General features: G+C 43.8%; 1 protein-coding gene across 1 annotated transcript; it reads left to right on the top strand.

The window, feature by feature from the left end:
* The first annotated feature begins 1878 nt into the window (after positions 1–1878).
* LOC141147128 (avidin-like) lies at positions 1879–25624 on the top strand. Its single transcript, XM_073634299.1, has 4 exons — positions 1879–1947; positions 15604–15808; positions 22577–22697; positions 25591–25624. The coding sequence occupies exons 1-4, from the start codon at positions 1879–1881 to the stop codon at positions 25622–25624; spliced, it is 429 nt and encodes a 142-aa protein (XP_073490400.1).
* The last annotated feature ends 1204 nt before the right edge of the window (positions 25625–26828 follow it).

Here is a 26828-nt window from a genome sequence, read left to right as displayed (position 1 = left end):
ACCACAGCAAAAAGACATTTCTAAAGGAAAAATTGACATTTAAGACTGATCGCGGCTGTAATGAATTGTCGGGTCTCGGAGATATAGATAAAACTCATTGAAAAAAAGAGCATATTATCCCCCCAGTCCAATACCAGGCCCTTTGGGTCTGATATGAATATTAAGAGGAACCCCAAACCAAAATTAAAAAAAAAAATTGCATGGGGGGTCCCCCTAAAATCCATACCAGGCCCTTCAGGTCTGATATAGAAATTAAGGGGAACCCTGCGCCAAATTTAAAAAGAAAATGGCGTAGGGGTCCCCCCCAAAGTCCATACCAGACCCTTATCCGAGCACGCAACCTGGCAGGCCACAGGAAAAGAGGGGGGGGGGGGAGAGCGGCCCCCTCCTGGACCGTAACAGGCCACATGCCCTCAACATGGGGAGGGTGCTTTGGGGTGGCCCTTGTCCACATAAACATGTCCCCCATGTTGATGGGGACAAGGGCCTCATCTGCACAACCCTTGCCCGGTGGTTGTGGGGGTCTGCGGGCGGGGGGCTTATCGGAATCTGGAAGGCCCCTTTAACAAGGGGACACCCAGATCCCGGCCTCCCCCTGTGTGAATTAGTAACGGGGTACAAGTATCCCTACCATTACCCAAAAAAGTGTCAAAATGGCAAAAAAGACAAGACACAGCTTGGGACAAGTCCTTTATTGAAAATTAAAAAAACAAAAATGTCCCACAATGTAAGTTCACGCGGCTCGATGGACCAAAAAAGAAAAAAAAAAAGCCGCAACCGATCCACCTCCATGGGAGGGTGGGGCCACCCGGTGACGTAACCAAGTGACCCAGCCCCCCTCTGAAGCCACAGGGCTTCCACGTGGCGTCAAAGGGGGGCGGGGCAACCCGTTTACGTCACCCTCAGTTATATAAGAACTGTCACAGCGAAGACGCCTCAGTCGGCAGGAGCCTCCCATGGAGGCGGATCGGTTGCGGCTTTTTTTTTTTCTTTTTTGGTCCATCGAGCCGTGTGAACTTACATTGTGGGACATTTTAATTTTTTTAATTTTTAATAAAGGGCTTGTCCCAAGCTGTGTCTTGCCTTTTTTACCATTTTGACACTTTTTTTTTGTGAAATGGTAGGGGTACGCGTTACCAATTCACACGGGGGGGGGAGGCCGGGATTTGGGGGTTCCCTTGTTAAAGGTGGCTTCCAGATTCCGATAATCCCCCCGCCCATAGAAATATATTCATAATTACTATATTTTACAGCTATTAATGGAGATTTCACATAAACTCATAAGGCAACAGGAGCAGAGCAGGAGAGCTGATGATTGACAGTCAGCAGCTCTCCGCTCGGGGATCTCTGAGAACCGAGCCATCAGCGGTGTTCGATCGCTCGGTTCTCAGTGCAGAGGCACCGGGGCACAGATGCAGCATTGGTCCCATGCTGCATTCACCTAGGTAAGTATGAATGGGCAAAAAAAACAAAAACATACTTCTCTTTCAATAGGGGCACAGACAGCTTTAAATAACAGCTATAAAAACTGATAAGCATTCTAATCCTTCTGCACTCTATCCAAAACTTTAAAAAATGTTTTACCTTTAGTTATGTTTTAATCTCTGGAATTTATTACTTCTTCAATGCATGACAGTATGCTGCTAGTTGTTGTCTTACTTGATTTTTTAAAGGGGTGGAGCAGTTATGAAATTCAGAAAAAGGAAGATGGTGATCGATTGGCAAATGTTGGGGTTTTTCTTAGGAATAAAGACACCATCCCACAATACGTCATATAGTATTTGGCAAGGTAAGTGACAATTTCAGATAATGAGTCATCCAGCTGTATAAATACAGGAACACTGCTAGGCTGGGGTACTCAGATCCTGGGGAGGCACCATGAGGATGAAGATTCCTGCAGTACTCACTCTGGCTCTGCTGTGCTTCACTCTTTGTACCGGTCAAAAGGTAAACTATAGAAGGGTATTAAGTTTTACCTTCTATATTGAAATATTAGCATTGCCATTATTCTGTCTGTGTATGGTAAAGCTACTCTGCTCTTATTAATTTGATAATGAATACATGCATTTACAACCAAGTAGGAGAGTGTAGGGGTGATAATACATTTTATTTGCTAGCCAAGAAACGTGAAGTGCTCACACTTTGAATGCCAATTACTCAGTCATGCAACACTGTACCCAAACAACATTTTTGTCATTTTTTTTCCATACAAATAGAGCTTTGTTTTGGTGGTATTTAATCACCACTGTTTTTTTTTTTGTGACTTAAGTGAAAAAAGAGCAAAAAATTTGAAAAAAAAAACACTTTTTTTTTTAGTTTCTATGATAACATTTTGCAAATAAGTCATTTTTGTTCATGAATTTGGCCCAAAATTTATACTGCTACATCTCTTTGGTAAAAATAACCCAAATTAGTGGATATTATTTAGTCTCTGTGAAAGTTATAAAGTCTACAAGCTATGATGCAAATCATTGAAAATTGATCAAACCTGATGCACTGATGGCCTCATTTCTTGAGGCCCTGAAATGTCAGGAAAGTACAAATACCCCCCAAATGACCCCTTTTTGAAAACTAGACAGTCAAAGATATTTAGTAAGAGGCATGGTGAGTTTTTTTGAAGTTGTAATTTTTTCCCACAATTCTTGGGAAAAATTAAGATTTTTTTTTATTTTTTATTTTTTCCACAAAATTGCCATAACAAGTTATTTCTCACACACAGCATATGCATACTTTCAATTACACCCCAAAATACATTCTGCTACTCCTCCTGAGTATGGCGATCCACATGTGTGTGACTTTTACACAGCCTTGCCACACAGAGTGGTCCAACATGCAGGAAGCACCATCAGGGGTTCTAGGAGCATAAATTACTCCTCTAATTTCCTAACGACCTATTACATTTGTGAAGGCCCTGGAGCACCAGGACAGTGGAATTATCCACAAAATGACCCCATTTTGGAAAGCAGAACAAAATATTACAGCGCACACATGCAAAAAGACATTTACCTCCAGCAAGGCTAATTTAAAACACCTAGACATTTTCAAAAAACATTATCAAAAAATATGGGGATTTGGTCACACCATATTGCTATATGGTGCTAAGCCCACTTACTGCGACAAAGTACCCCATGATTAGTGGGTCCTACACTATCCATAGATTGGGAGATCCTGTTTCTCTGAACCATGAGAGCAATACACTCTTCTATATGGGAGAACTTGAGGTCTCCACAAATGACACAAGTGGACACTAATGAAAGGTACTTAATGAGGGAGTGGGGTGCTCCTCACCCAAAAGGATTTGGTCAGAATCCATACAATAGACAAACAAGATATTTGGTGGGCACACCCTAAAAGATGCATTAAAGATGGTGCAGCCAAAAGACCATACAGCAGAACAAAATATTACAGTGCACACATGCAAAAAAGACATTTACCTCTAGCAAAGCTAATTTAAAACACCTAGACATTTTTAAAAAACACTATCAAAAAATTTGTCGCAGTAAGTGGGCTTAGCACCATATAGCCTATAATATATAATGTCTTTTTTGCATGTGTGTGCTGTAATATTTTGTTCTGCTGTATGGTCTTATGGCTGTACTATCTTTAATGCATCTTTTAGGGTGTGCCCCCCAAATATCTTGTTTGTCTATTGTATGGATTCTGACCAAATCCTTTTGGGTGAGGAGCACCCCACTCCCTCATTAAGTACCTCTCATTAGTGTCCACTTGTGTCATGGGTGGAGACCTCAGGTTCTCCCATATAGAAGAGTGTATTGCTCTCATGGTTCAGAGAAGCAGGATCTACCAGTCTATGGATAGTGTAGGACCCACTAATCATGGGATACTTTGTCAGAGTAAGTGGGCTTAGCACCATATAGCAATATGGTGTGACCAAATCCCCAAATTTTTTGATAATGTTTTTTGAAAATGTCTAGGTGTTGTAAATTAGCCTTGCTGCAGGTAAATGTCTATTTTGCATGTGTGCGCTGTAATATTTTGTTCTGCTGTATGGTCTTATGGCTGCACCATCTTTAATGCATCTTTTAGGGTGTGCCCCCCAAATATCTTGTTTGTCATTTTGGAAAGCAGACACCCCAACGTCTTTTCTATGAGGCATAATGAGTCTTTTGAACAGTTCATTTTTTTCCACAAGTCTTTGGAAAACGTGGAAAGAAAATTAAAACTTATTTTTTTTTTTACACAAAATGGTCAGTTTTTAATATATTTTTAACTCAAAGCATCTATATAGCAAAAATGACACCCCAAATTACATTCTGCTACTCCTCTTGAGTATGGCGATACCACATGTGTGTGACTTTTAAACAGCCCTACCACATACAGAGGCCCAACATGCAAGGAGCACCGTCAGGCATTCTAGGAGCATAAATTACACCTCTAATTTCCTAATGACCTATTACACTTTTGAAGGCCCTGGAGCACCAGGTCAATGGAATTACCCACAAAATGACCCCATTGTGGAAAGAAAACATCCCAACGTATATTCTATGAGGCATGAGCTGCAGATAGGTACTCGGGTACTCTGATGGGCTGCAGATAGGTACTCGGGTACTCTGATGGGCTGGTGACAGGTACTCAGTTACTCTGATGGGCTGGTGACAGGTACTCGGGTACTCTGATGGGCTGGCGACAGGTACTCGGGTACTCTGATGGGCTGGCGACAGGTACTCGGGTACTCTGATGGGCTGGTGACAGGTACTCGGGTACTCTGATGGGCTGGTGACAGGTACTCGGGTACTCTGATGGGCTGGTGACTGGTACTCGTGTACTCTGATGGGTGGTGACAGGTACTCAGGCTGTGATAGGTACTCAGATGGGCTGTGACAGGTACTCAAATGAACTGTGACAGATACTCCTATGGGCTGTGACAGGTGCTCAGGTACTCGTGTACTCAGATATACTGTGACAGGTACTCGGGTACTCAGATGGACCGTGACAGGTACTCGGGCACTCAGATGAGCTGTGACAGGTACTCAGATGGACTGTGACAGGTACTCAGGTGAACTGTGACAGGTACTCAGATGGGCTGTGACAGGTGCTCAGGTCCTTGGCTACTCAGATGGGCTGTGACAAGTACTCAGGTACTCAGATGGGCTGTGACAGGTGCTCAGGTACTCGGGTACTCAGATGAACTGTGACAGGTACTCAGGTACTCGGTACTCAGATGAACTGTGACAGGTACTCAGGTACACAGATGGACTGTGACAGGTACTCAGGTACTCAGATGAACTGTGACAGGTACTCAGGTACTTAGATGAACTGTGACAGGTACTCAGGTGGACTGTGACAGGTACTCAGGTACTCAGGTACTCGGTACTCAGATGAACTGTGACAGGTACTCAGGTACTCAGGTGGACTGTGACAGGTACTCAGATGGGCTGTGACAGGTACTCAGATGGGCTGTGACAGGTGCTCAGGTACTCAGATGAACTGTGACAGGTGCTCAGGTACTCGGGTACTCAGAAGAACTGTGACAGGTACTCAGATGGACTGTGACAGGTACTCAGATGGGCTGTGACAGGTACTCAGATGGGCTGTGACAGGTGCTCAGGTACTCAGATGAACTGTGACAGGTGCTCAGGTACTCGGGTACTCAGAAGAACTGTGACAGGTACTCAGATGGACTGTGACAGGTACTCAGATGGGCTGTGACAGGTACTCAGATGGGCTGTGACAGGTGCTCAGGTACTCAGATGAACTGTGACAGGTGCTCAGGTACTCGGGTACTCAGAAGAACTGTGACAGGTACTCAGATGGACTGTGACAGGTACTCAGATGGGCTGTGACAGGTGCTCAGGTAATCGGGTACTCAGATGAACTGTGACAGATACTCAGGTACTTGGGTACTCAGATGGACTGTGACAGGTACACAGATGGACTGTTACAGGTACTCAAGTACTCAGATGGACTGTGACAGGTGCTCGGTACTCAGATGGACTGTGGCAGATGCTCAGGTAATCGGGTACTCAGATGAACTGTGATAGGTACTCAGGTACTTGGGTACTCAGATGGACTGTTACAGGTACTCAGGTACTCAGATGGACTGTTACAGGTACTCAGGTACTCAGATGGACTGTGACAGGTACTCGGTACTCAGATGGACTGTGACAGGTACTCAGGTACTCAGATGAACTGTGACAGGTACTCAGGTACGCAGATGGACTGTGATAGGTACTCAGGTTTGTTGACATTCTGTGACCGGCTGTGATTGGACACAGCCGGTCACGTGGTGAAGAGCCAATTTGATTGGCTCTTTTACTGCAATCAGAGTTAGGCTGTGTCAGGGTGACAAGCCTCGTCCCTGATCGCTGCTCTGCTTGCGCCCTAGGGGCGGGCACGAGACCCGTGCACATGTACAGTACATGTGACTGGCGGTGATTGGACACAGCCAGTCACGTGGTAAAGAGACATTTTTTATTGGCTCTTTACAGGGATCTGGGATGGGCTGTGTCCGAGGGACATGCCTCACCCCTGATTGCCGCGCTGGGGGCCTGTGGGAGCGGCGAGAAGCCGAGAACGTTATATGACGCCCAACCAGGATGGGAGATCCCATCTGCGGACGTCATTTCACTATGGTCCAGTATTGAAGTGGTTAATCAAATAATGAACATATAATAAAATGTGATTATACATCACATTTTATTATACGTTCATTTTTGATTAAGCACATTGTTGCCTTATGAGTTTATGTGAAATCCCCATTAATAGCTGTAAAATATCGTAATTCTGAATATTTTTCTTTTAGCCTGCATCTATGGAGGGCGTGCAACATAGCTTCACAGAAGTGTCTGTTAGACCAGACAATTCGGTGCCTAGGCTTGTGTATTTAAACAATGGGACCCTAACCTCATTGTTCTACACATATTCACTTCAAAGGATCCCATGTTTGGATATGCAATGAAGGGAGGTCAACCCGCAATCAATACTTAACTTCCAAGGAAAAGGTCAAGTTAATCTCCTGCTCATAATAGTCACAAGGATTTGCATTAAAGAAAATTAAAACTTATTTTTTTTTACACAAAATGGTCAGTTTTTAATATATTTTTAACTCAAAGCATCTATATAGCAAAAATGACACCCCAAATTACATTCTACTCCTCTTGAGTATGGCGATATAACATGTGTGTGACTTTTAAACAGCCTGGCCACATACAGAGGCCCAACATGCAGGGAGCACCGTCAGGCGTTCTAGGAGCATAAATTACACCTCTAATTTCCTAATGACCTATAACACTTTTGAAGGCCCTGGAGCACCAGGACAATGGAATTACCCACAAAATGACCCCATTGTGGAAAGAAAACACCCCAACGTATATTCTATGAGGCATGGGCTGCAGATAGGTACTCGGGTACTCTGATGGGCTGCAGATAGGTACTCGGGTACTCTGATGGGCTGGTGACAGGTACTCGGGTACTCTGATGGGCTGGCGACAGGTACTCGGGTACTCTGATGGGCTGGTGACAGGTACTCGGGTACTCTGATAGCAAAGAGGGAAGACACATTAAGGAGAGATATCAATGCTGCTCACCCCAATATGGACAAGAAAAATGGGAAAAAGCCCCCCAAGCGGGGTTTTTAGGCAGCTAGCTATAGATATGAGCAAGGCATTACGTAAAATATTAAAATTCTTTATTGAAGGGTAATGAATAAATGTAACAACATATAAATATAAATATAAATTGGGAGCTCAAGTGGGAAAATACCCATACCAAATACATATAATAGCAAACATAGGTTATACACAGCATGTGATAAGGCTATTGCATAACAATTCTGACGCGTTTCGACCCATGAATTTTGGGGTCTCTTCAGAGGATCAGTTTGCTAAAGAAAAAAGAAAAATTTATAATAGTATGTCCAGCTTATTTAAAAGAATTACAGCATAGGCAAGTTTGTTTAGCAACATGTTTAGTAACACTTTGCACATAATTACCACTGAGTTTGGATGTACCCCTCGATCAGAGCCTCCCCACATAGCAGCCAGACCATCCAGTGTGCCCGCACGTAGCAGCACCCCGGAAGAAGGGGGAACAGGAATCCACTTGACATGGCTTGCAAGGAGTCACACGTATAATTGCCCCCCCACCAACACGCCACGGGGGAGGTGGGGCCGGAACCTACGAAAATTGTCAGAGCGTTAGCTCATGAATATACCCATATAGGTTAGTGGTTAGATTTAACTGTTGGGCGGTCAGAAAGTGTTGTAATAATCTATTACAGCTTGAATTGATCATGTGAAGGATAATAAAATGAGTAAAGTGACTATATTGGTATAACTAATATAAAATATGTCAGGGATGACCTTGTCTTTAAATGCTGACAATGGCAGTGATAGGAAAAGAAGTGAGGGATGTGCACAGTGAATAATGACATGTAAAATATATGTGAAAAAAGGAATGTGCATGAAAATGATGCGAGTGTTTAAACAGCAGAGAAAAAAAAAAACAAAAAAACAAATGAGTGTATGTGTGATGTGTGAATTTAAGGAAAAAGTGCATGATATTGCCAAGTATCTAAGTCTACGGCATCCAGAGCTGGTGTGCATATAAATCAAAATTAAATATAAGTAAAATATTATTCTATGGGGTCTGACAAAGCATTGATAATCACATGTATCATAGGTTCTTACTCACTCCTACTGTTGAGGAAAAGAGTCTGGCCGTCCAAGGAGGAAGTGGAGGGATCAAACCCAAATCCACCCTCATTAAATAGTGTCCTTAATTAGTACTGAAATTAACAACAGGTATCGTTTCTTCCGCCCCTTAACCCCGGTGTGTAGAGGGAGGCTGTGGCCGCCATTGGCTGGCAGGCCTTGTGTGGCTCCCTCGGCGTCCATCAAAGCGAAGCCCCGACATCTGTCGTCACCCTCGCCGTAAAATACGTGACGTCATGAGGCCGCACGCACACGTGACCTGCACGTGTGCGCACACCGCACGCAACGTCCAAAGGTGATGGGGGATGCCGCCGGCAGGGTAATCATGCCCGTGGGCGGCCGATCCGGGAATCCGGCCATCCAAGGGGAGAGACAAGGGGAGCGCAGGTAACCGAGCTGCCCACCCTGCCGGGAAGACACATCAGGGTACATGATCCCCGACCCGGGGAGCATGCGATCATGCAGGCATCACAGGGATCCGATGGCCCAAGCTGCAAGCGGGGAGGCGCCAATCGAGAAGCACACAAACGAGCTCACATATGCAATTTGTGAAAAATGACAAAAGTTTTCTACATAGTTGCTTATTGATCCTGCAAAGTAAACATTGGAAACTGTGCACTGACAATTCTAACAATATTCCTAAAAATATGTAAAAACCAAAACAACCCAGAGATGGCAACATAATTTCAACGTTTAAATAGATTTATTTGATAGAAAATAACTCCCAGATACACAAAATAGTAAATGTATAACAACCCAAATAAGGAAATTTGCATCGGATCTAATGGATCCCTCATTGCTCGCGGTTGCGATGCGATTTTACTCTATTCGCAACCACGAACGAGGCTATGAATTATAGACTCGATTGAGTATAATAATAATACAGACTCACAATACAAGAGCGTAACTGATTTAATGAGCTCAAGGGGAGAAATATAATTCCGATTTAGTCCCCTTATTGAGAGTCTACTTATAATCCTAATATGCGATTTAACACATTTTTGGAAAATATATGGATGCAATCTAATGTGGTATCTAGGATTAACACAGAGGGATATATACAGGAGAACAGACAGTGCACAGCTCATGTCTAACTCCCATGTGTCAAATGGGGGAAGGGGTGTTTAACCACCCGAATTTGTATAGCAAAGAGGGAAGACACATTAAGGAGAGATATCAATGTTGCTCACCCCAATATGGACAAGAAAAATGAGAAAAAGTCCCCCAAGCGGGGTTTTTAGGCAGCTAGCTATAGATATGAGCAAGGCATTACGTAAAATATTAAAATTAAAACACCCCAACGTATATTCTATGAGGCATGGGCTGCAGATAGGTACTCGGGTACTCTGATGGGCTTGTGACTGGTACTCAGGTACTCTGATGGGCTGGTGACTGGTACTCGGGTACTCTGATGGGTGGTGACAGGTACTCAGACTGTGACAGGTACTCAGATGGGCTGTGACAGGTACTCAGATGAACTGTGACAGATACTCAGATGGGCTGTGACAGGTGCTCAGGTACTTGTGTACTCAGATATATGCAAAGTATAGGGATTGCAGATGTAGCCAGTCCTTAACCAGGAATAGGGAAGCCCACCAATCAGAGCCATGCCATGCCAACCAATGAGGCATCAGCCAGTAATGATATACACAGACTAGATGGGACGGAAACACACACTCTATGGCAGAGCAGTCACGTGAATGGAACCTCTATGGGAATGTTAAATATGGGAAATCTCCCTTGTCCTTGTATCTTGCTTAAAAAAAATAAAAAAACAACATTTGGAGAAATTTTTATTTTTTTTACTCACCTCATAATGCCTGTTGCTAGGGGGTCCCTCGTCGTCTGCCTCCTTCGGTGCCTGGGCTCCTGATGTCACTTCCCTCAGCGCAGGAAGGGAGATCGCCTCTACACCCTCCCTCTTGTCAATCATCTAGGACACGTCACCGGTCCCAGATGATTGCGGGGCCAGTGACGGCGCGCGGCTCGCGCATGCGCAGTGGGTGCCCGGCTGTCAAGCCACAGCTGTGCTCCCACAGTTAAAATGCCGCCGGAGGGGGGGACGAGCGGGGCTTCGATCCCCCGCATCGCTGGACCCTGGGACAGGTAAGTGTCCGATTAAAAGTCAGCAGCTGCAGTATTTGTAGCTGCCGACTTTTAATTTTTTTTTTTTTTAAATGGGAACCCCGCTTTAAGTCTTTTATGTCCTACTATTTGTAGATTAATGTTTTAAGGAATATACTCTGTATTCCTTCATGTAATCCATGATTTTTACCCTTTCCTTGTACAATTAGATAGCTTGATGTGTATTAGTCTAGGCCTACTTTACTATATACCAATACATTTTTGTTATTGTGTTAAAGCTTTCACTCAAGGCCAAAGAACTCTCATGTAAACCAAATCATATCTGAGAGATATTAAATCTAAAATATAGTATACGGGTAACAGCGTTAATAATATGTGTCACGCTCTGTATTATTATGATTTGCCAAAGCCAAAGTCGCGAAACATCAAAGTCGGACCCAAAGTTTGGTTGGATTGAAGTAGGACTGAAGTTGCATCAAGTCACAAGAAAAGTCGCAATGCAAGGTTGCACTGGAAGTCACACGACTTTGGGGCCACAGCAGTGTGAACACGCTACATTCACACAGATGGCCAGGCGTGCATCGCTTTCTACATTCAGAGGTAGCTAAAATCCGCCTCTGGATGCAGAAACACTGTGCTATGCTCATACAAGGTAAGATGGAGAAATCAAAGAAAAGAACACCACATCCCAAATATGAAAAATTTCAAGACCTAAATGAAAACTGGGGCGTGGAGGTGACAAACCTCGGGATTTTAACAGTGTTAAATAGAGAGAAAAAAATCTCATCCAATATAAATAAAATTTAATTTTTAATTTATTATTAGTAAAAAAGGATGAAACATGAGAAAAAACACAATGTTTACATCTGTAACAAAATACACATGGAATAGATGAAGCATGTATAACAGGGCACTACCACTCTCGACATGTTTCACTCGACAGAGTTTCTTCAGGAGATTGATGGTGTGACTCTTTTTCTAAGTGAGAAAAAGCAATTAAATAAAAATCTCATGAAAAAATATATCTATACATAAGCATGACTAAAACATGCAAAAATAGGCATAGAGTTGAGAGAAGATCATACATATATATTTTTTAAAATAATTAATATATCAATACAAAAGGGACATAGAAACATGTGGGTACAGAGAGGAACCGGACCTTACCAGAAAAGCTTCAATATCCACAAGAAGTAAATGCAGCAATAAAATCAATTGATGTGTGTAAAGTACTGAATCAAATCCAATAGCACACCTTAATTGCTTGCAGAGAGGAGCTACAAGTGTAATGTTTCTGTAATAAAATATATATGGAGGATAAGTAAATCAAAAAATGAATGAACTACATAAGAGCCAGTCTGGCCAATCAACAATGGGTTTTAAACAAACTCAAAAATAACAGTGCAGCTCTGTTAGAAGCGGAATAATTACCTTAAGGTTGAATCAATGGAAATTAGGCTGGTCCAAATCAAAAGGATGATAAAAAATAGTCATCTTAATGCCTGACAAGCCTCAAAACAATTTAAGGAGAGCCAAAGCAGAAGGGACCTATAGATGGTAATAAGGAATGTAAGGAAAAATAAATAATAATACTAGAGTACTTAAGGGCAATATATAGAAGCTTAAACAGAGAGGTGTGTGAAAGAAAACTGCTTACCAAACAGACACATAGTAATTACAACCGATCCAGGGGATATTGAGTCCTCCCAATTACAGGGATCTCAGGCAGACAGTAGGGGCGAATAAACGCAGTTTAAATAGCCCCCCTTCGACTCAGCGGCGTCTGACGTCACCGTCGGATCGTGGGCGAAAGAGAATTGCCGACGCGCATGCGCCTGGGCTGACAGATGGCACAAGCGTCACCGACGTGTGACGTCAGTGAAGTGAGGCCGCCATCTTAGAAAGTCCAAAAAAAACTGTGCTATGCTCACAAACTTTCTGATTAGCTGTGGCCAGTTTGTGTGCGGCCAGAACTCTACAAATACGCCATCCGTGGATGCACACTGTCTTGTCCAGGATTGATCGGAAGCTCTAGTCACCACTTAGACAACAATGGCCGAAGACAGCTGCTGCTATTCACACACAGTGTGTACTGGCACTGTTTACAACCACCGGTGAGAATCCACTGATTCTCTCCGGTGGCCGCCCCTGTGCGACCGTGTGATTGTAACCTAACTCCAGATAACTTTTGCTTTCTAATTTTGTATAGGTTGATAAGGAGGTAAAATTTCTGTCAGGTTTCTATTTCTCACTGTGACCCCATTGGGGAGATTAATGCTCGCTTCATGTCACATATAATAAATTCCAGGAGAGCTCTGTCCTCACAGGAAATTAGCGAATATCTCCCTGATAGGGACAGTGAAAAATTGAAGAGGTTCTAATACTTCTTCTTCATTATCCAAAAGAAAAGAAAAAGCTTAGAGGTAAGTGATGTCTCCATACCTATCTTAGCATGCAGATAAAGACAGAGGCAGCAACTGGAAATCCTTTACAGAACTTGGAAGTTTGTATTGATAGTATTTTGTGACTTTTTGACAGTACAGTACTTTAAATTGCCCAAGTTTGATCTATGGATCAAAAAATGTATAGAATTATAAAAGTGTAGAAACATTTTCCATTACTGTCTTCTCTGTATACGTCTGTATCTGCCTGCAGTTAAGCTGCCATCTATGCGGACATTTCTTAAAGGAGAAGTATGGAATTATATAAAAAAACAAGCATCTATACTAACCACCATGCTGCAATTTCAGTCTGATGTTTCAGCTGTCCCCACTGCCTCTGAGCCTGAGAACCGGAGTGATCACACAATCTTTGAACGCTTAGTTCTAGGTCAGCTCTGAGCGGAGAGCAATGATTGCCAGTCATTACTCTTTATTCTGCTCCTTCAGCGCTCACTGGCGCACCAGACAGGAGATGGGGCAGGTACACAATATGTTTTCTTTTGAAAGCAGCTACAGCCTGAGTACACAAGCCTCTCCCCTGCCACAATGCTGCAGAGTGTGGAAGCAGCGATTTCTCTGAAGTGGTCTGACATGCCCCTGCTAAGTCAGATCTATAGCTCTGCAATCAGCAAAACTCATCTCACTAGGAAGGAGGGGGGGGGGAGGTTGAGCACTGCATAGAGACCACTGCTTCCACACATACAGAAATTCTCTCAAGGTTTTTTATATTATATTTTCAGCTTTCTTTTTTTATTTTTTTGGAGGGTGGGTGGCTCCTAGAAAAGTAAGGAGTAGAGTAGGGAAGGGACAAACCCCTGTCTTTTTGCTGTTGATCAATCGAGGATATTTTGACCAATTGAGGATATTTCCATTCATGTCCAATAATAAGTTAGAGGAAATTTGCCAGTGAAGGGAACTCCCCTCTTAGGCCCCATTCACACTTGTGCGACCCGAAAGTCATGCGACTTTGACGCGTCCTGGAGCAATGCCTGTGAATTCTTGAGGTCTATGGACCTCAAGTTGCATCAAAGTCAGACCAAAGGGACTACTTTGAAGTCGCTGCAACTTGAAGTTGCACAGATATGAAGGGTACCCATTGGAAATCATGGGGTACGACTTGTCATGCGACTTTGCAGTCCCAAATTGCAGGACAAGTCACACAAGTGTGAATGGGGCCTTAGCCAGTTGTTTACAGAACAGGTGTCCTCATTAGTGTATTTCCCTTTTAAGCTTAACTCAGGCTTTTGCTACTTTTGCTACCAAGCTGGCCCAAACAAACAATGTCCCTCACTAACATGTGAGGCCGCTGGATGTTTGGTATAAACTGTATAAACAAAGCTTCCTCTGATTGGCTGAGTCAGAGAGGCAGACTGATGATGTCACAACCTCTGACTCAGCCAACCAGAGGAAGCTTTGTATTCATTGCTAGAATACGTCACTTTATCTGATTGAGCGCCGATCAGATAGACTCTATTGTGTTCTGGGTATGAGACAGGTAGTCTCGTCTGGAACCCGGAACACAGTGCGGTATGCTGTATGTAGCCTCAGCTACATACAGTTTATACTGCACATCCAGTGGTCTCACGTGTTAGTGAGAGACATAGTTTGTTTGGGCCAGCTTGGCCCAAAAGGACTATGTAAAGAGTAGCAAAATGTGGCGTTTAGCTTTAAGGTGGTTGTAAACCCTAACATATACCCAGTGAAGTGATTGGCCTCAGATGTTACCCAGAGATTAAACAAATCCTCCTACATAAGTTGATAAGTTGTGCCTGTTTATCTACAGTCTTCTATTGTCAACATCCGTTCAAAGTGCTGAATCTATAAAACTTGTCTCAGAGTTCAGAAAAAAGGGGCGGAGAGCTAAAATTACTCTGCAGAGCTCAGTGAGGAGAGCTCTGTGGGCTGATTGGAGGGAAGAGACACACACCGCCCTCCACACAACTCACAGGAACAGAGCTGAGGCTGTCAATCAGCTGGAGCTCCCACTGCTGTCACCTTTTTTCTCTTGGTGTCAGAAGTGACACCTGCTTATAGCAGAGGAATGGAACAGCAGACAGAAATTACACTTAGTGCTCCTAATTGTGACAAGTACACACTATGGAGGGATATGCTTCGTTCATATTTCATGTCTGAGGTTTACAACCACTTTAATTCCTATTTTGTGAATGAATTTTGGATTTCCCCTCATTTTTGTTCCTGATGACTATAGTCATAAAGAGAGGGGTGACTACCCGACGGGGACACAGACTGAAATTAAAACTTAACAGAGGATCTAACCATTCCCCACTCTATCCAAAATGAAGTTTTACCTAGAACCTTATTTCTATTGCTATAATTTTTGTGGACAGGTGCAGTCTGATTCTGAATACCACAAATGATTTACTCCCTCTTTCTTCTTTACACAGTGCAACCTGACTGGTCAGTGGGGGAATGATCTTGGCTCTAATATGACCATTGATACTGTCTTTGCAAATGGAAAGTTTTTAGGCAGATATCTGACAGCTGTATCTTCCGCTAATACAACTACAATTGTGGAATCGCCTCTAGTTGGATATCAACAACTGACTGATCTTCCATCATTCGGATTTGCAGTGAAGTGGCTTTTTTCCAGTAAGTTTTATTTCCTTTATGTTATTTTGTTAAAGAAGAGCTTCACTGGGTTGTAAAAAAAATATGTGAGCAACTACTAATATTATTATTATTATTCACGATTTATATAGCGCCAACAGTTTACACAGCGCTATAGCTCTTGACTTGCAAGGAACGGGTATTTACCAGTCCATGGAGTCCAGCAGATGATTGTTCCCTGGGATTTTCTCCTTGGGTGATGATCTGCTTGAGGTTGATCATATACAGTCAGGACCTTAAATATTGGGACATCGACACAATTCTAATCTTTTTGGCTCTGTACACCACCACAATGGATTTGAAATGAAACAAACATTTTTTAACTGCAGACTTTCAGCTTTAATATGAGGGTATTTACATCCAAATCAGGTGAATGGTGTAGGAATTACAACAGTTTGTATATGTGCCTCCCACTTTTTAAGGGACCAAAAGTAATGCGACAGATTAACAATCATCCATCAAACTTTCACTTTTTAATACTTGGTTGCAAATCCTTTGCAGTCAATTACAGCCTGAAGTCTGGAACGCATAGACATCACCAGACGCTGGGTTTCATCCCTGGTGATGCTCTGCCAGGCCTCTACTGCAACTGTCTTCAGTTCCTGCTTGTTCTTGGGGCATTTTCCCTTCAGTTTTGTCTTCAGCAAGTGAAATGCATGCTCAATCGGATTCAGGTCAGGTGATTGACTTGGCCATTGCATAACATTCCACTTCTTTTCCTTAAAAAACTTTTGTTGTTTTCGCAGTTTCGGGTCATTGTCCATCTGCACTGTAAAGTGCCATCCAATGAGTTTTGAAGCATTTTGCTGAATATGAGCAGATAATATTGCCGGAAACACTTCAGAATTCATCCTGCTGCTTTAGTCAGCAGTCACATCATCAATAAATACAAGAGAACCAGTTCCATTGGCAGCCATACATGCCCACGCCATGACACTACCACCACCATGCTTCACTGATGAGGTGGTATGCTTTGTATCATGAGCAGTTCCTTTCCTTCTCCATACTCTTCTCTTCCCATCACTCTGGTACAAGTTGATCTTGGTCTCATCTGTCCATAGGATGTTGTTCCAGAATTGTGAAGGCTTTTTTAGATGTTGTTTGGCAAACTCTAATTTGGCCTTCCTGTTTTTGAGGCTCACCAATGGTTTACATCTTGTGGTGAACACTCTGTATTCACTCTGGTGAAGTCTTCTCTTGATTGTTGACTTTGACACACATACACCTACCTCCTGGAGAGTGTTCTTGATCTGGCAAACTGGGTGTTTTCTTCACCAGGGAAAGAATTCTTCGGTCATCCACCACAGTTGTTTTCCGTGGTCTTCCGGGTCTTTTGGTGTTGCTGAGCTCACTGGTGCATTCTTTCTTTTTAAGAATGTTCCAAACAATTGATTTGGCCACACCTAATGTTTTTTGCTATCTCTCTGATGGGTTTGTTTTGTTTTTTCAGCTTAACAGATTCCAGATGCAAATAGCACACTTGAAATTAACTCTGGACCTTTTATCTGCTCCTTGTAAATGGGATAATGAGGGAATAACACACACCTGGCCATGGAACAGCTGAGAAGCCAATTGTCCCATTACTTTTGGTCCCTTAAAAGTGGGAGGCACATATACAAACTGTTGTAATTCCTACACCATTCACCTGATTTGGATGTAAATACCCTCAAATTAAAGCTGAAAGTCTGCAGTTAAAGCACATCTTGTTAGTTTCATTTCACATCCATTGTGGTGGTGTATAGAGCCAAGAACATTAGAATTGTGTTGATGTCCCAATATTTATGGACCCGACTGTATACTTAAAGCTGAGATCCGGAATAAGCAAATATTTGAATTCAAGAATCATGTGTATTCTTACTTGAATCTGGGAGTGCTTTATGCATTTCTTCTGTGATTGTGCAGTAACCTGGTGTGAAACTTTTCCTCTATGCAGGAGATTCCTGTAATAGAAACCAGATATTACTGCTCTCTCAATGCAGGGAGATTGCTCAGCATCCAGCCCTTCCCGTAGCTTTCTGCAGGTAGTCTGTAATGGGTAGGGCTTTTTTGGTCCTCACCACAACTCTGTTCTCTGCATGAGCTATGTGACTGTGTGTAGTACAGTGGTGATGTTGATACTACTATTACAAGGTTATAACTGTGTTTGCATTTGGTACCCACTCCAAAGCAGTGTTGCCAACCCCCCGAAGTGAAATTTACTGGCAGAACGTCAAAATTTACAAACGGTGCCCATTTTTTACTGGCAAAAAAAAAAAACATGGAATTTACTGGCAGATCCACATTTTTTACTGACACTGCTAAAAAAGTACCTAAAATTACTGTTTTTAATGCTAAACATTGCAAATATTAATATTTGAACTATAAACACATAGCTAGTGCTATTAGCAATGTGTTTAAGTTAAACAAAAGTCAAAAAACATATTTCTCAATTTACATGAAGGTCAGGTTACTATAACCCGGCCAGCAGAGAGTTCTCCCTTACATCAGAGTCTGCAGGATGGTGACCAGAGACCACCTTCCGCAGTGTGAATACACTAAGGTAAGGGGGGGATTACTAATATAGGGGGGGAACCTTTATATCAGTGCCCCCTTACATTATTGTATTCACTCCCCTCTTTCATCAGTGACCCCCCCAGACTGGCCTGGCGGCGCTGTCACTGACCTCCTCTCAGGTGCACCCAGCAGGGCTCAGTCAGATGGCTCCAGCTTGGTGGCTATTCTATAGTCTCCTCTCCACAGTCCACACGTGTCTGTCTCTTCCCGTAACCCCCATCCCGGCAGCACTCCCACTCTTGAATCCTTTCTAGGATCCCCTCAAAGACTGCAGACATGATAAGAGACAAGAGATGGTCAGAGACTGCGGACATACTACAGGAGAAGGACAGAGGCTGTGGACATACTACAAGAGGTGGACAGAGGTTGCGGACATACTACAAGAGGTGGACAGAGGCTGCGGACATACTACAGGAGAAGGACAGAGGCTGCGGACATACTACAAGAGGTGGACAGAGGTTGCAGACATACTACAAGAGGTGGACAGAGGCTGCGGACATACTACAAGAAGTGGACAGAGGCTGCGGACATACTACAAGAGGTGGACAGAGGCTGCGGACATACTACAAGAGGTGGACAGAGGCTGCGGACATACTACAAGAGGTGGACAGAGGCTGTGGACATACTACAAGAGGTGGACAGAGGCTGCGGACATACTACAAGAGGTGGACAGAGGCTGCGGACATACTACAGGAGGTGGACAGAGGCTGCGGACATACTACAGGAGGTGGACAGAGGCTGCGGACATACTACAGGAGGTGGACAGAGGCTGCGGACATACTACAGGAGGTGGACAGAGGCTGCGGACATACTACAGGAGGTGGACAGAGGCTGCGGACATACTACAGGAGGTGGACAGAGGCTGCGGACATACTACAGGAGGGGGACAGAGGCTGCGGACATACTACAGGAGGGGGACAGAGGCTGCGGACATACTACAGGAGGGGGACAGAGGCTGCGGACATACTACAGGAGGGGGACAGAGGCTGCGGACATACTACAGGAGGGGGACAGAGGCTGCAGACATACTACAGGAGGGGGACAGAGGCTGCGGACATACTACAGGAGGGGGACAGAGGCTGCGGACATACTACAGGAGGGGGACAGAGGCTGCGGACATACTACAGGAGGGGGACAGAGGCTGCGGACATACTACAGGAGGGGGACAGAGGCTGAGGACATACTACAGGAGGGGGACAGAGGCTGCGGACATACTACAGGAGGGGGACAGAGGCTGCGGACATACTACAGGAGGGGGACAGAGGCTGCGGACATACTACAGGAGGGGGACAGAGGCTGCGGACATACTACAGGAGGGGGACAGAGGCTGCGGACATACTACAAGAGGTGGACAGAGGCTGCGGACATACTACAGGAGGGGGACAGAGGCTGCGGACATACTACAGGAGGGGGACAGAGGCTGCGGACATGATACAGGAGGTGGACAAAGACTGCGGACAGGACACATCCTCACAGCAGCCTCCTCCCCTGTCCACCATCATATTACTTCTCCAGTCCACATCAGATTCATCAGTGTGCTGTGTCGTCCTCCTGTACCCCTTTCACCTCTGCCCTGACCTGTGGAAAGGTGAAAGGGGTACAGGAGGAGGACACAGCACACTGATGAATCTGATGTGGACTGGAGAAGTAATATGATGGTGAATAGAGCACATCAGTCTCTGTCCCCTGCATATGCCATGCAGCCAGGGCCCAGGGACAGAGACTGATGTGCTCTATTCACCATCATATTACTTCTCCCGGCTCCAGTCCCAGTAATGTCCTCCTTTAGATCCCAATCCCATCCCCCCCACAGCTTCACTCTCCGTACCTCCTGTGTGTGCAGCTCAGCTCAGCTGTCAGCTTGCTTGCCTTGCCGCCGCGCTCGATCGATTTGAAAATGGCGCCGGGCGGCGGTATTACGTTACTGCGCATGCGCCGCCCGGCCGAGCGCGTACGAGCTTTCCCGAGCCCGGCCGGCTTCGGAACGGCGCATGCGCAGTTGCGTGGCTGGCTCGCGGCCATCATTTTTACGGGCATTCACGGGCGCCCCGAAAAACGGGTTGTTTTTACGGGCTGCCCGTAAATCTACGGGCGGTTGGCAACACTGCTCCAAAGACACGCTAGTAAGTTAATTGTCTCCTGTCTAAATTTGCCCTACTATGTGTATATATGTGAGTATAGGGACCTTAGATTGTAAGCTCTTTAAGTTAAATGACTTGCAAGCAGCTTGTTATGGGAGTACACAAGCCGAGCCACTCCTCTGTGTGTCCATTCAGATACAGAGCTGCTGCTCAGCCCTGCCCCTTCTCTCTCCTCATTGGCTCACTGACTTTGATTGACAGCAGTGAGAGCCAATGGTGCCTGCTGTGTGTCTGTGCCAATTCAGGAGGGAGTCTCTCGTGCAACATAGCTGGATTAAGATGGGGCTCAGGTAAGTATTAGGGGGGCTGCTGCACACAGAATGCATTACAATAAAAAAAACTTCTGCCTTTTAGAACCATTTTAACAACCGATGATTCATCAGCTGTCAGCAGGTTTCACTGGGGTCTGGTATGGATTTTAAAGGGAACCACGCCAAAAAAAAAAATTTGCATGGGACCCCCTCAAAATCCATACCAGACCCTTATCTGAGCATGCAACCCCGCAGGCCAGGAAAGGGGGGAACAAACGATACCAGGCCACATGCCCTCATCAACGGAGGGGTGCTTTGGGGCAGGGGGACTCCCCTCCCCAAAGCACCTTGTCCTCATGCTGATGGGGACAAGGGCCTCTTCCCCACAACCCTGGCCCGGTGGTTGTGGGGGTGCAGTGGGGGGACTTATCGGAATCTGGAAGCCCCAGATCCCGCCCATCCTATGTTAATGAGTATCGAGTACATTGTACTCCTACTCATTCACCATTAAAAAGAGTCAAAGTTAAACACAATACCAGTTTTTGACAAGTCCTTTATAAAAAAAAAAATGCCGACCCAAATGAAAAAAACAAAGAAAGAGAGGTAGACATTGAGGTGGGGTCACCCAGTTACATCACCAGGTAACCCCGCCCCTATGTTTACCTGTCATTCAGCTGAGTTCCTGGAAGGGAACAGCTGTGTTCAGCGGGCAGCGTCCATTTGGGTCGGCGTTCTTATGTTTTCTTTATAAAGGACTTGTCAAACACTGGTGTGTTTTTATTAACTCTTTGAATACTTTTTGGTGAATGAGTAGGGGTACTATGTATGGGGGTGCTCCCCCCCAAAGGCACTTTGTCCCCATGTTGATAGAGAAAAGGATCTCTTTCCCACAAACCTGGCTAGGTGGTTGTGGGGGTCTGTGGGCAGGGGGCTTAATGGAATCTGGAAGCCCCCTTTAACAAGGGGGCCCCCCAGATGCACAAATTCAGGTAGCTGATATGGCAGTCCTGAACTCTGATATGGCAGTCCGATGCCAGCTGTGTGTCTGTGCCAATTCAGGAGGGAGAGTCCCGGACAGCCAAGTCTCTTGTGCAATATAGCTGGATCAAGATGGGGCTCAGGTAAGTATTAGGGGGGCTGCTGCACACAGAAGGTTTTTTATTGTAATGGATAGAATGCATTACAATAAAAAAAACTTCTGCCTTTAGAACCACTTTAACAACCGATGATTCATCAGCTGTCAGCAGGTTTCCCTTATGTTTACCCGTCATTCGGCTGAGTTCCTGGACAAGAACAGTTGTGTTCAGCGGGCAGCGTTTTTTATCCATTTGGGTCGACGTTCTTATGTTTTTCCTTATAAAGGACTTGAAAAACACTGGTGTGTTTTTATTAACTCTTTGAGTACTTTTTGGTGAATGACTAAGGGTACTATGTATAGGGGGTGCTCCCCCCCCCCCAAGGCACCTTGTTCCCATGTTGTTAGGGAAAAGGGTCTCTTTCCCACAATCCTGGCCTGGTGGTTGTGGGGGTCTGTGGGCAGAGGGCTTATCGGAGTCTGGAAGCCTCCTTTAACAAGGGGACCCCCCAGATCCACAAAATCAGGTAGCTGATATGGCAGGCCTGAACTCTACAATAACATGTCAATCTAGGTGAATGCTCCTCATTATGTGAACTGTTGAACACAAAAAGCCAGAATTAATGCTGGCTGGTAATCCACTCTCACACATTGACATATTACTTCTTCATTCTTTTTTTTATATTTCTTTTTATTTATTTTTTTAAATCACAAGTCTGTTCCTTTACAGATTCTATTACAGTGTTCATAGGACAGTGTTTCTTCAATGCGTCTGGAGGGCGAGTTCTTCAAACCAACTGGCTTTTGAGATCAGAGACTCAGGATCCTCAGAAGAACTGGTCGCAAACAAGGTATGGAGGCATGTCATTTTTGCATTTTTTTTAAACGGCGTGCATAGCACGCCGCTGTAAAATGTGGGCGGGGCTTAAAGGGGTGTGGTTTAATAGAGTCTGAGATGACTTACATAGTGCAGAATGCAGTAATGTTAAATAGGGAATGTACAGGGCGGAGTGTATGGTGGTGGGTAGTATGTGCAGGAGAAGAGCACGGTGTGTATGGTGGTGGGTAGTACAGTCGGGTCCATAAATATTGTGACATCGACAGAATTCTAATCTATTTGGCTCTATACACCACCACAATGGATTTGAAATTAAACAAACAAGATGTGCTTTAACTGCAGACTTTCAGCTTTAATTTGAGGGTATTTACATCCGAATCAGGTGAACGGTGTACGAATTACAACAGTTTGTATATGTGCCTCCCACTTTTTCTGAATAAATGAAATAGGTTTGGTCCCAGGACAGAACCCTGAGGGACCCCACTTTCCACATTGGACCATTCCGAGTACTCCCCATTTATCACTACCCTCTGAACTCGCCCCTGTAGCCAGTTTTCAATCCAGGTACTCACCCTTTGGTCCATGCCAACCGACCTTAGCTTGTATAGTAAATGTTTGTGGTGAACTGTATCAAATGCCTTTGCAAAATCCAGATACACTACATCTACAGGCCTTCCGTCATTGAGAAGGCAGCTCACCTCCTCATAGAAGGTTAGTATATTTGTTTGGCAAGAACGATTTTTCATGAGTCCATGCTGATTACTGCTAATGATACTGTTTTCATTACTAAAATCTTGTATATAGTCCCTTATCATCCTTTCAAAGAGCTTTCATACTATTCATGTTAGGCTAACTGGTCTTTAGTTCCCAGGGATATATCTTGGTCCTTTTTTAAAGATTGGTGCTACATTGGCTTTTCTTCAATCAGCCGGTACCATACCAGTCAGTAGACTGTTTGTAAAAATTAGGAACAACGGTCTGACGGTTCCTTAAGGACTGCGAGCCATCAGGTGCAAGCCATCTGGTCCCGGTGATGTACAGGCAGTCCCCGACTTACGAACACCTGACTTACGAACGACTCCACTGCCAACATTCCACACTGTAGTACTTCATGTACTGCATGGCCAGAAGCACCCGGAACATCCCACATCCCTGCACAGGCGGCCGCCGGAAAATCCTACATCCCTGCACAGGCGGAAGTTACACTTACAAGAGGTGTTCCGACTCACCAACAAATTCCACTTACGAACAAACCTACAATCCTTAATGTGTTCGTAACCCGGGGACTGCCTGTATTTATGTTAAGTTTTTCAAATCTGTTTCTGATTTTATCCTCTGTTAACCATGGTGGTGCTTTCTGGGACATCTCATTAATATAAACATAGCAGTTTTGGTTACTGAAGCCCCCCATTTGCCTCATGAAGACTGAGGAGAAGGATACATTCAAAACCTTCGCCATCTCACCATACTTTGTAAACAGAATCCCTTCATCATTCTTTATGGGGCCAATATGATCTGTCCTCCCTCTTTTACTATTTATGTACTTAAAGAATTTCTTGGGATTTTTCTCACGCTCCTCCTCTATGTGCCTTTCCTGTTCTATCTTAGCCACCCTGATTACACCCTTACATTTCTTATTGCATTTTTTGTACAGTTGGAATGCTGATGATGTTCCCTCAGCCTTGTATTTTTGGAAGGCCTTCTCCTTTGCTTTTATATGAATTTTTACATTGGCGTTAAGCCACCCAGGGCTTTTATTAGCTCTTTTAAATTTATTACCATTACAGCCGCGGGAGGGAGAGGAGGAGAACTTGCTGTCAGCTAAAAAGCTATGCACGGAGATTGGTGCTCACAGCTGTCCCTCCCGCTGCACCGATAATCCCAACTGTGAACCAGGGGACAATCATCCATGTGTGCAGGGTGGGTCACAATGGGTTTCCCCCCTCGGGGGACCATGTGCAGTGAACACCCTGCACATATGGATGATATGTCATGGTAACATGGGGTTGCACTACTGACAGGCATATCCAAGGTCTGGCTAACTAACCAGTTGTTTTTATTATTATTTTGTTTTAAGTGTAGTTATTTTAGTATGAACAAAGCTCTCCACATCAGTTTGCATACAAAAAAAGCTTTACAAGTAACAAAGGGAACAAATAGGTTGTGTACATTAGAGCAGAAGTTAGTGTGATAGTGCACAGTAGGCTATAAAAATGAATCAGCACCAGCAAATGTAGTGATAATCCCCAGAAGGGCCACTGGCCTGCCCAGTTTTCAGTTCCAAAAGCACACCGACAAACTCAGGCTCAGTCTAGGGGTGTCGTTTGAAGATTTAGTGTAGATATTGAACAAATGCAGGGAGGAAGGTTGAGGGTGCAGGATACAGAAAGGCGTGTAAATCATAGAAGTTTTCTGAAAATTCCTCTTCCAGCAGTATATTGAACCCTTAGGCTACTTTCACACTTGTGCAACAAGTCGTTCCCCGTGATTTCCAATGATAACCATTCATATATGTGTGACTTCAAGTTGTGCCGACTTCAAAGTAGTCCCTGTACTACTCTGGTCCGACTTTCGTGCGGGTTTACACAGGCATTCCCTGAAACCGTGGCAAAATCTATTTAAAATCGTGGCAAAATCCCAGGACTTTGAAGTCGCAGTAGTGTGAAAGGGGCCTTAAGTAGCAGCCTCAAAAATAATGCTGAAGTAAGAAAGTCAGTCTGAGACCCTACTTTCACCCCTACGTGTACACAAAAATGACATTTTCTTCAGTATTGCAAGTTAATATGGACATGGTTCTCTCTTATTACCTACATTTGTAGGCCTTACATGTAGCAGATGTTCACATATGAAATATAGAATTCTAATTCACAAATTAACTGCTGACTAGAAAATAATCTTTTTTTCAGTGTTGGATGTAATACATTCTATCCACTGGAGTAAAGAAACTGAAGGGAAGAATTATTCACCGTCTCCACCACAACTTAAAACCTTTATAAAAATCTGAAATGCTTAAATAAGTTAAAATAAATTTTCTTTATTCACAAAATTCTTAAATTATTTGCTTTTCTGCACGCTATGACTTCTTATGCCTTACATGAACATGCAGTCAAATTACAAAGAGATTAAATGTACAGACTAGTGTATAATGATGAGATAGTCATTGCCAGATTAGGCCAGTGATTGGTTTATTTTCCTGTATTGCACAAAGATTAATAAAATGATATATTTCCCTCATACTTGTTTACATCTGTATTATTATTTATTGTGAGCCAGGGGACTGGGTTGGAGACAGGTACAAACCTAGTTTGATGAAAAGTCTGCGTAATTCTAGGTGGGTTGCTCCATTGCTGTTAGGGGGATCTATTGTTGCTGGCTGCAGTGGATCTATTTTACTGCTTTTCTTGATATCATTACCAAATTCCATACAAATTACTTAGCAACACAAAATGATACTTGGTTCTGTATTGTCTTAAAGGGGCGGTACTGGGAGTTGGGTAGGCGGTGGAACCAAGGGATGGGGCTCGGAGGTGGGTAGGGACGGAGAAAGGGGGTGACTTGGAAAGGGGGAGTTCCTGCACCTATTTTCTGAGAAAAAAAGCCCTGGGTATATGTGAGGGTTTACATCCACTTTAAGAGAAACAGACAGAAAAGACAACACTGTGTCCTTTTTCGGAGTGTCTTTTAGACAGGATACTTAATTCTGATAATCCAAAAAGATCTGGAAAGTTTATTTACTTTTAAACTGACCCAACACTGGTTATAAAGATATGTTATATAAATGCTAGTAGCCATATAGTGCGCATTCTTCTTGCTAAGCTGCATAAGAATATCATATAAATAAATGACAAAGGTAAAGAGATGTTCAATTCATAATCAGAGCTAATACAGTATGTAACGAAAAGGGCAGCACATCAGAAAAGGAACAAATGCTAGTACACTAAAACTAATATATAATGATATTCATTGTTCCAAACAATAAATATTACAGTACATAATACTTATGAAAGAGAACATTGGTTTTCTCCAAACACAATTGCAGTATGTGGGCTGCTTAGTAACAGTCACTGATACTGGGTGGACAAAAAGATTATTTTTTTTGGCTTTCACATAAAGCAAGTTAGGTCAGTTATTCCCCTTGCATATT

The sequence above is a fragment of the Aquarana catesbeiana genome, linkage group LG01 (assembly GCF_042186555.1).
Source record: "Aquarana catesbeiana isolate 2022-GZ linkage group LG01, ASM4218655v1, whole genome shotgun sequence".
NCBI lineage: Eukaryota > Metazoa > Chordata > Amphibia > Anura > Ranidae > Aquarana > Aquarana catesbeiana.
Note: the sequence above shows the minus strand (reverse complement) of the source record. Positions and strands in the feature narration are given on the sequence as shown.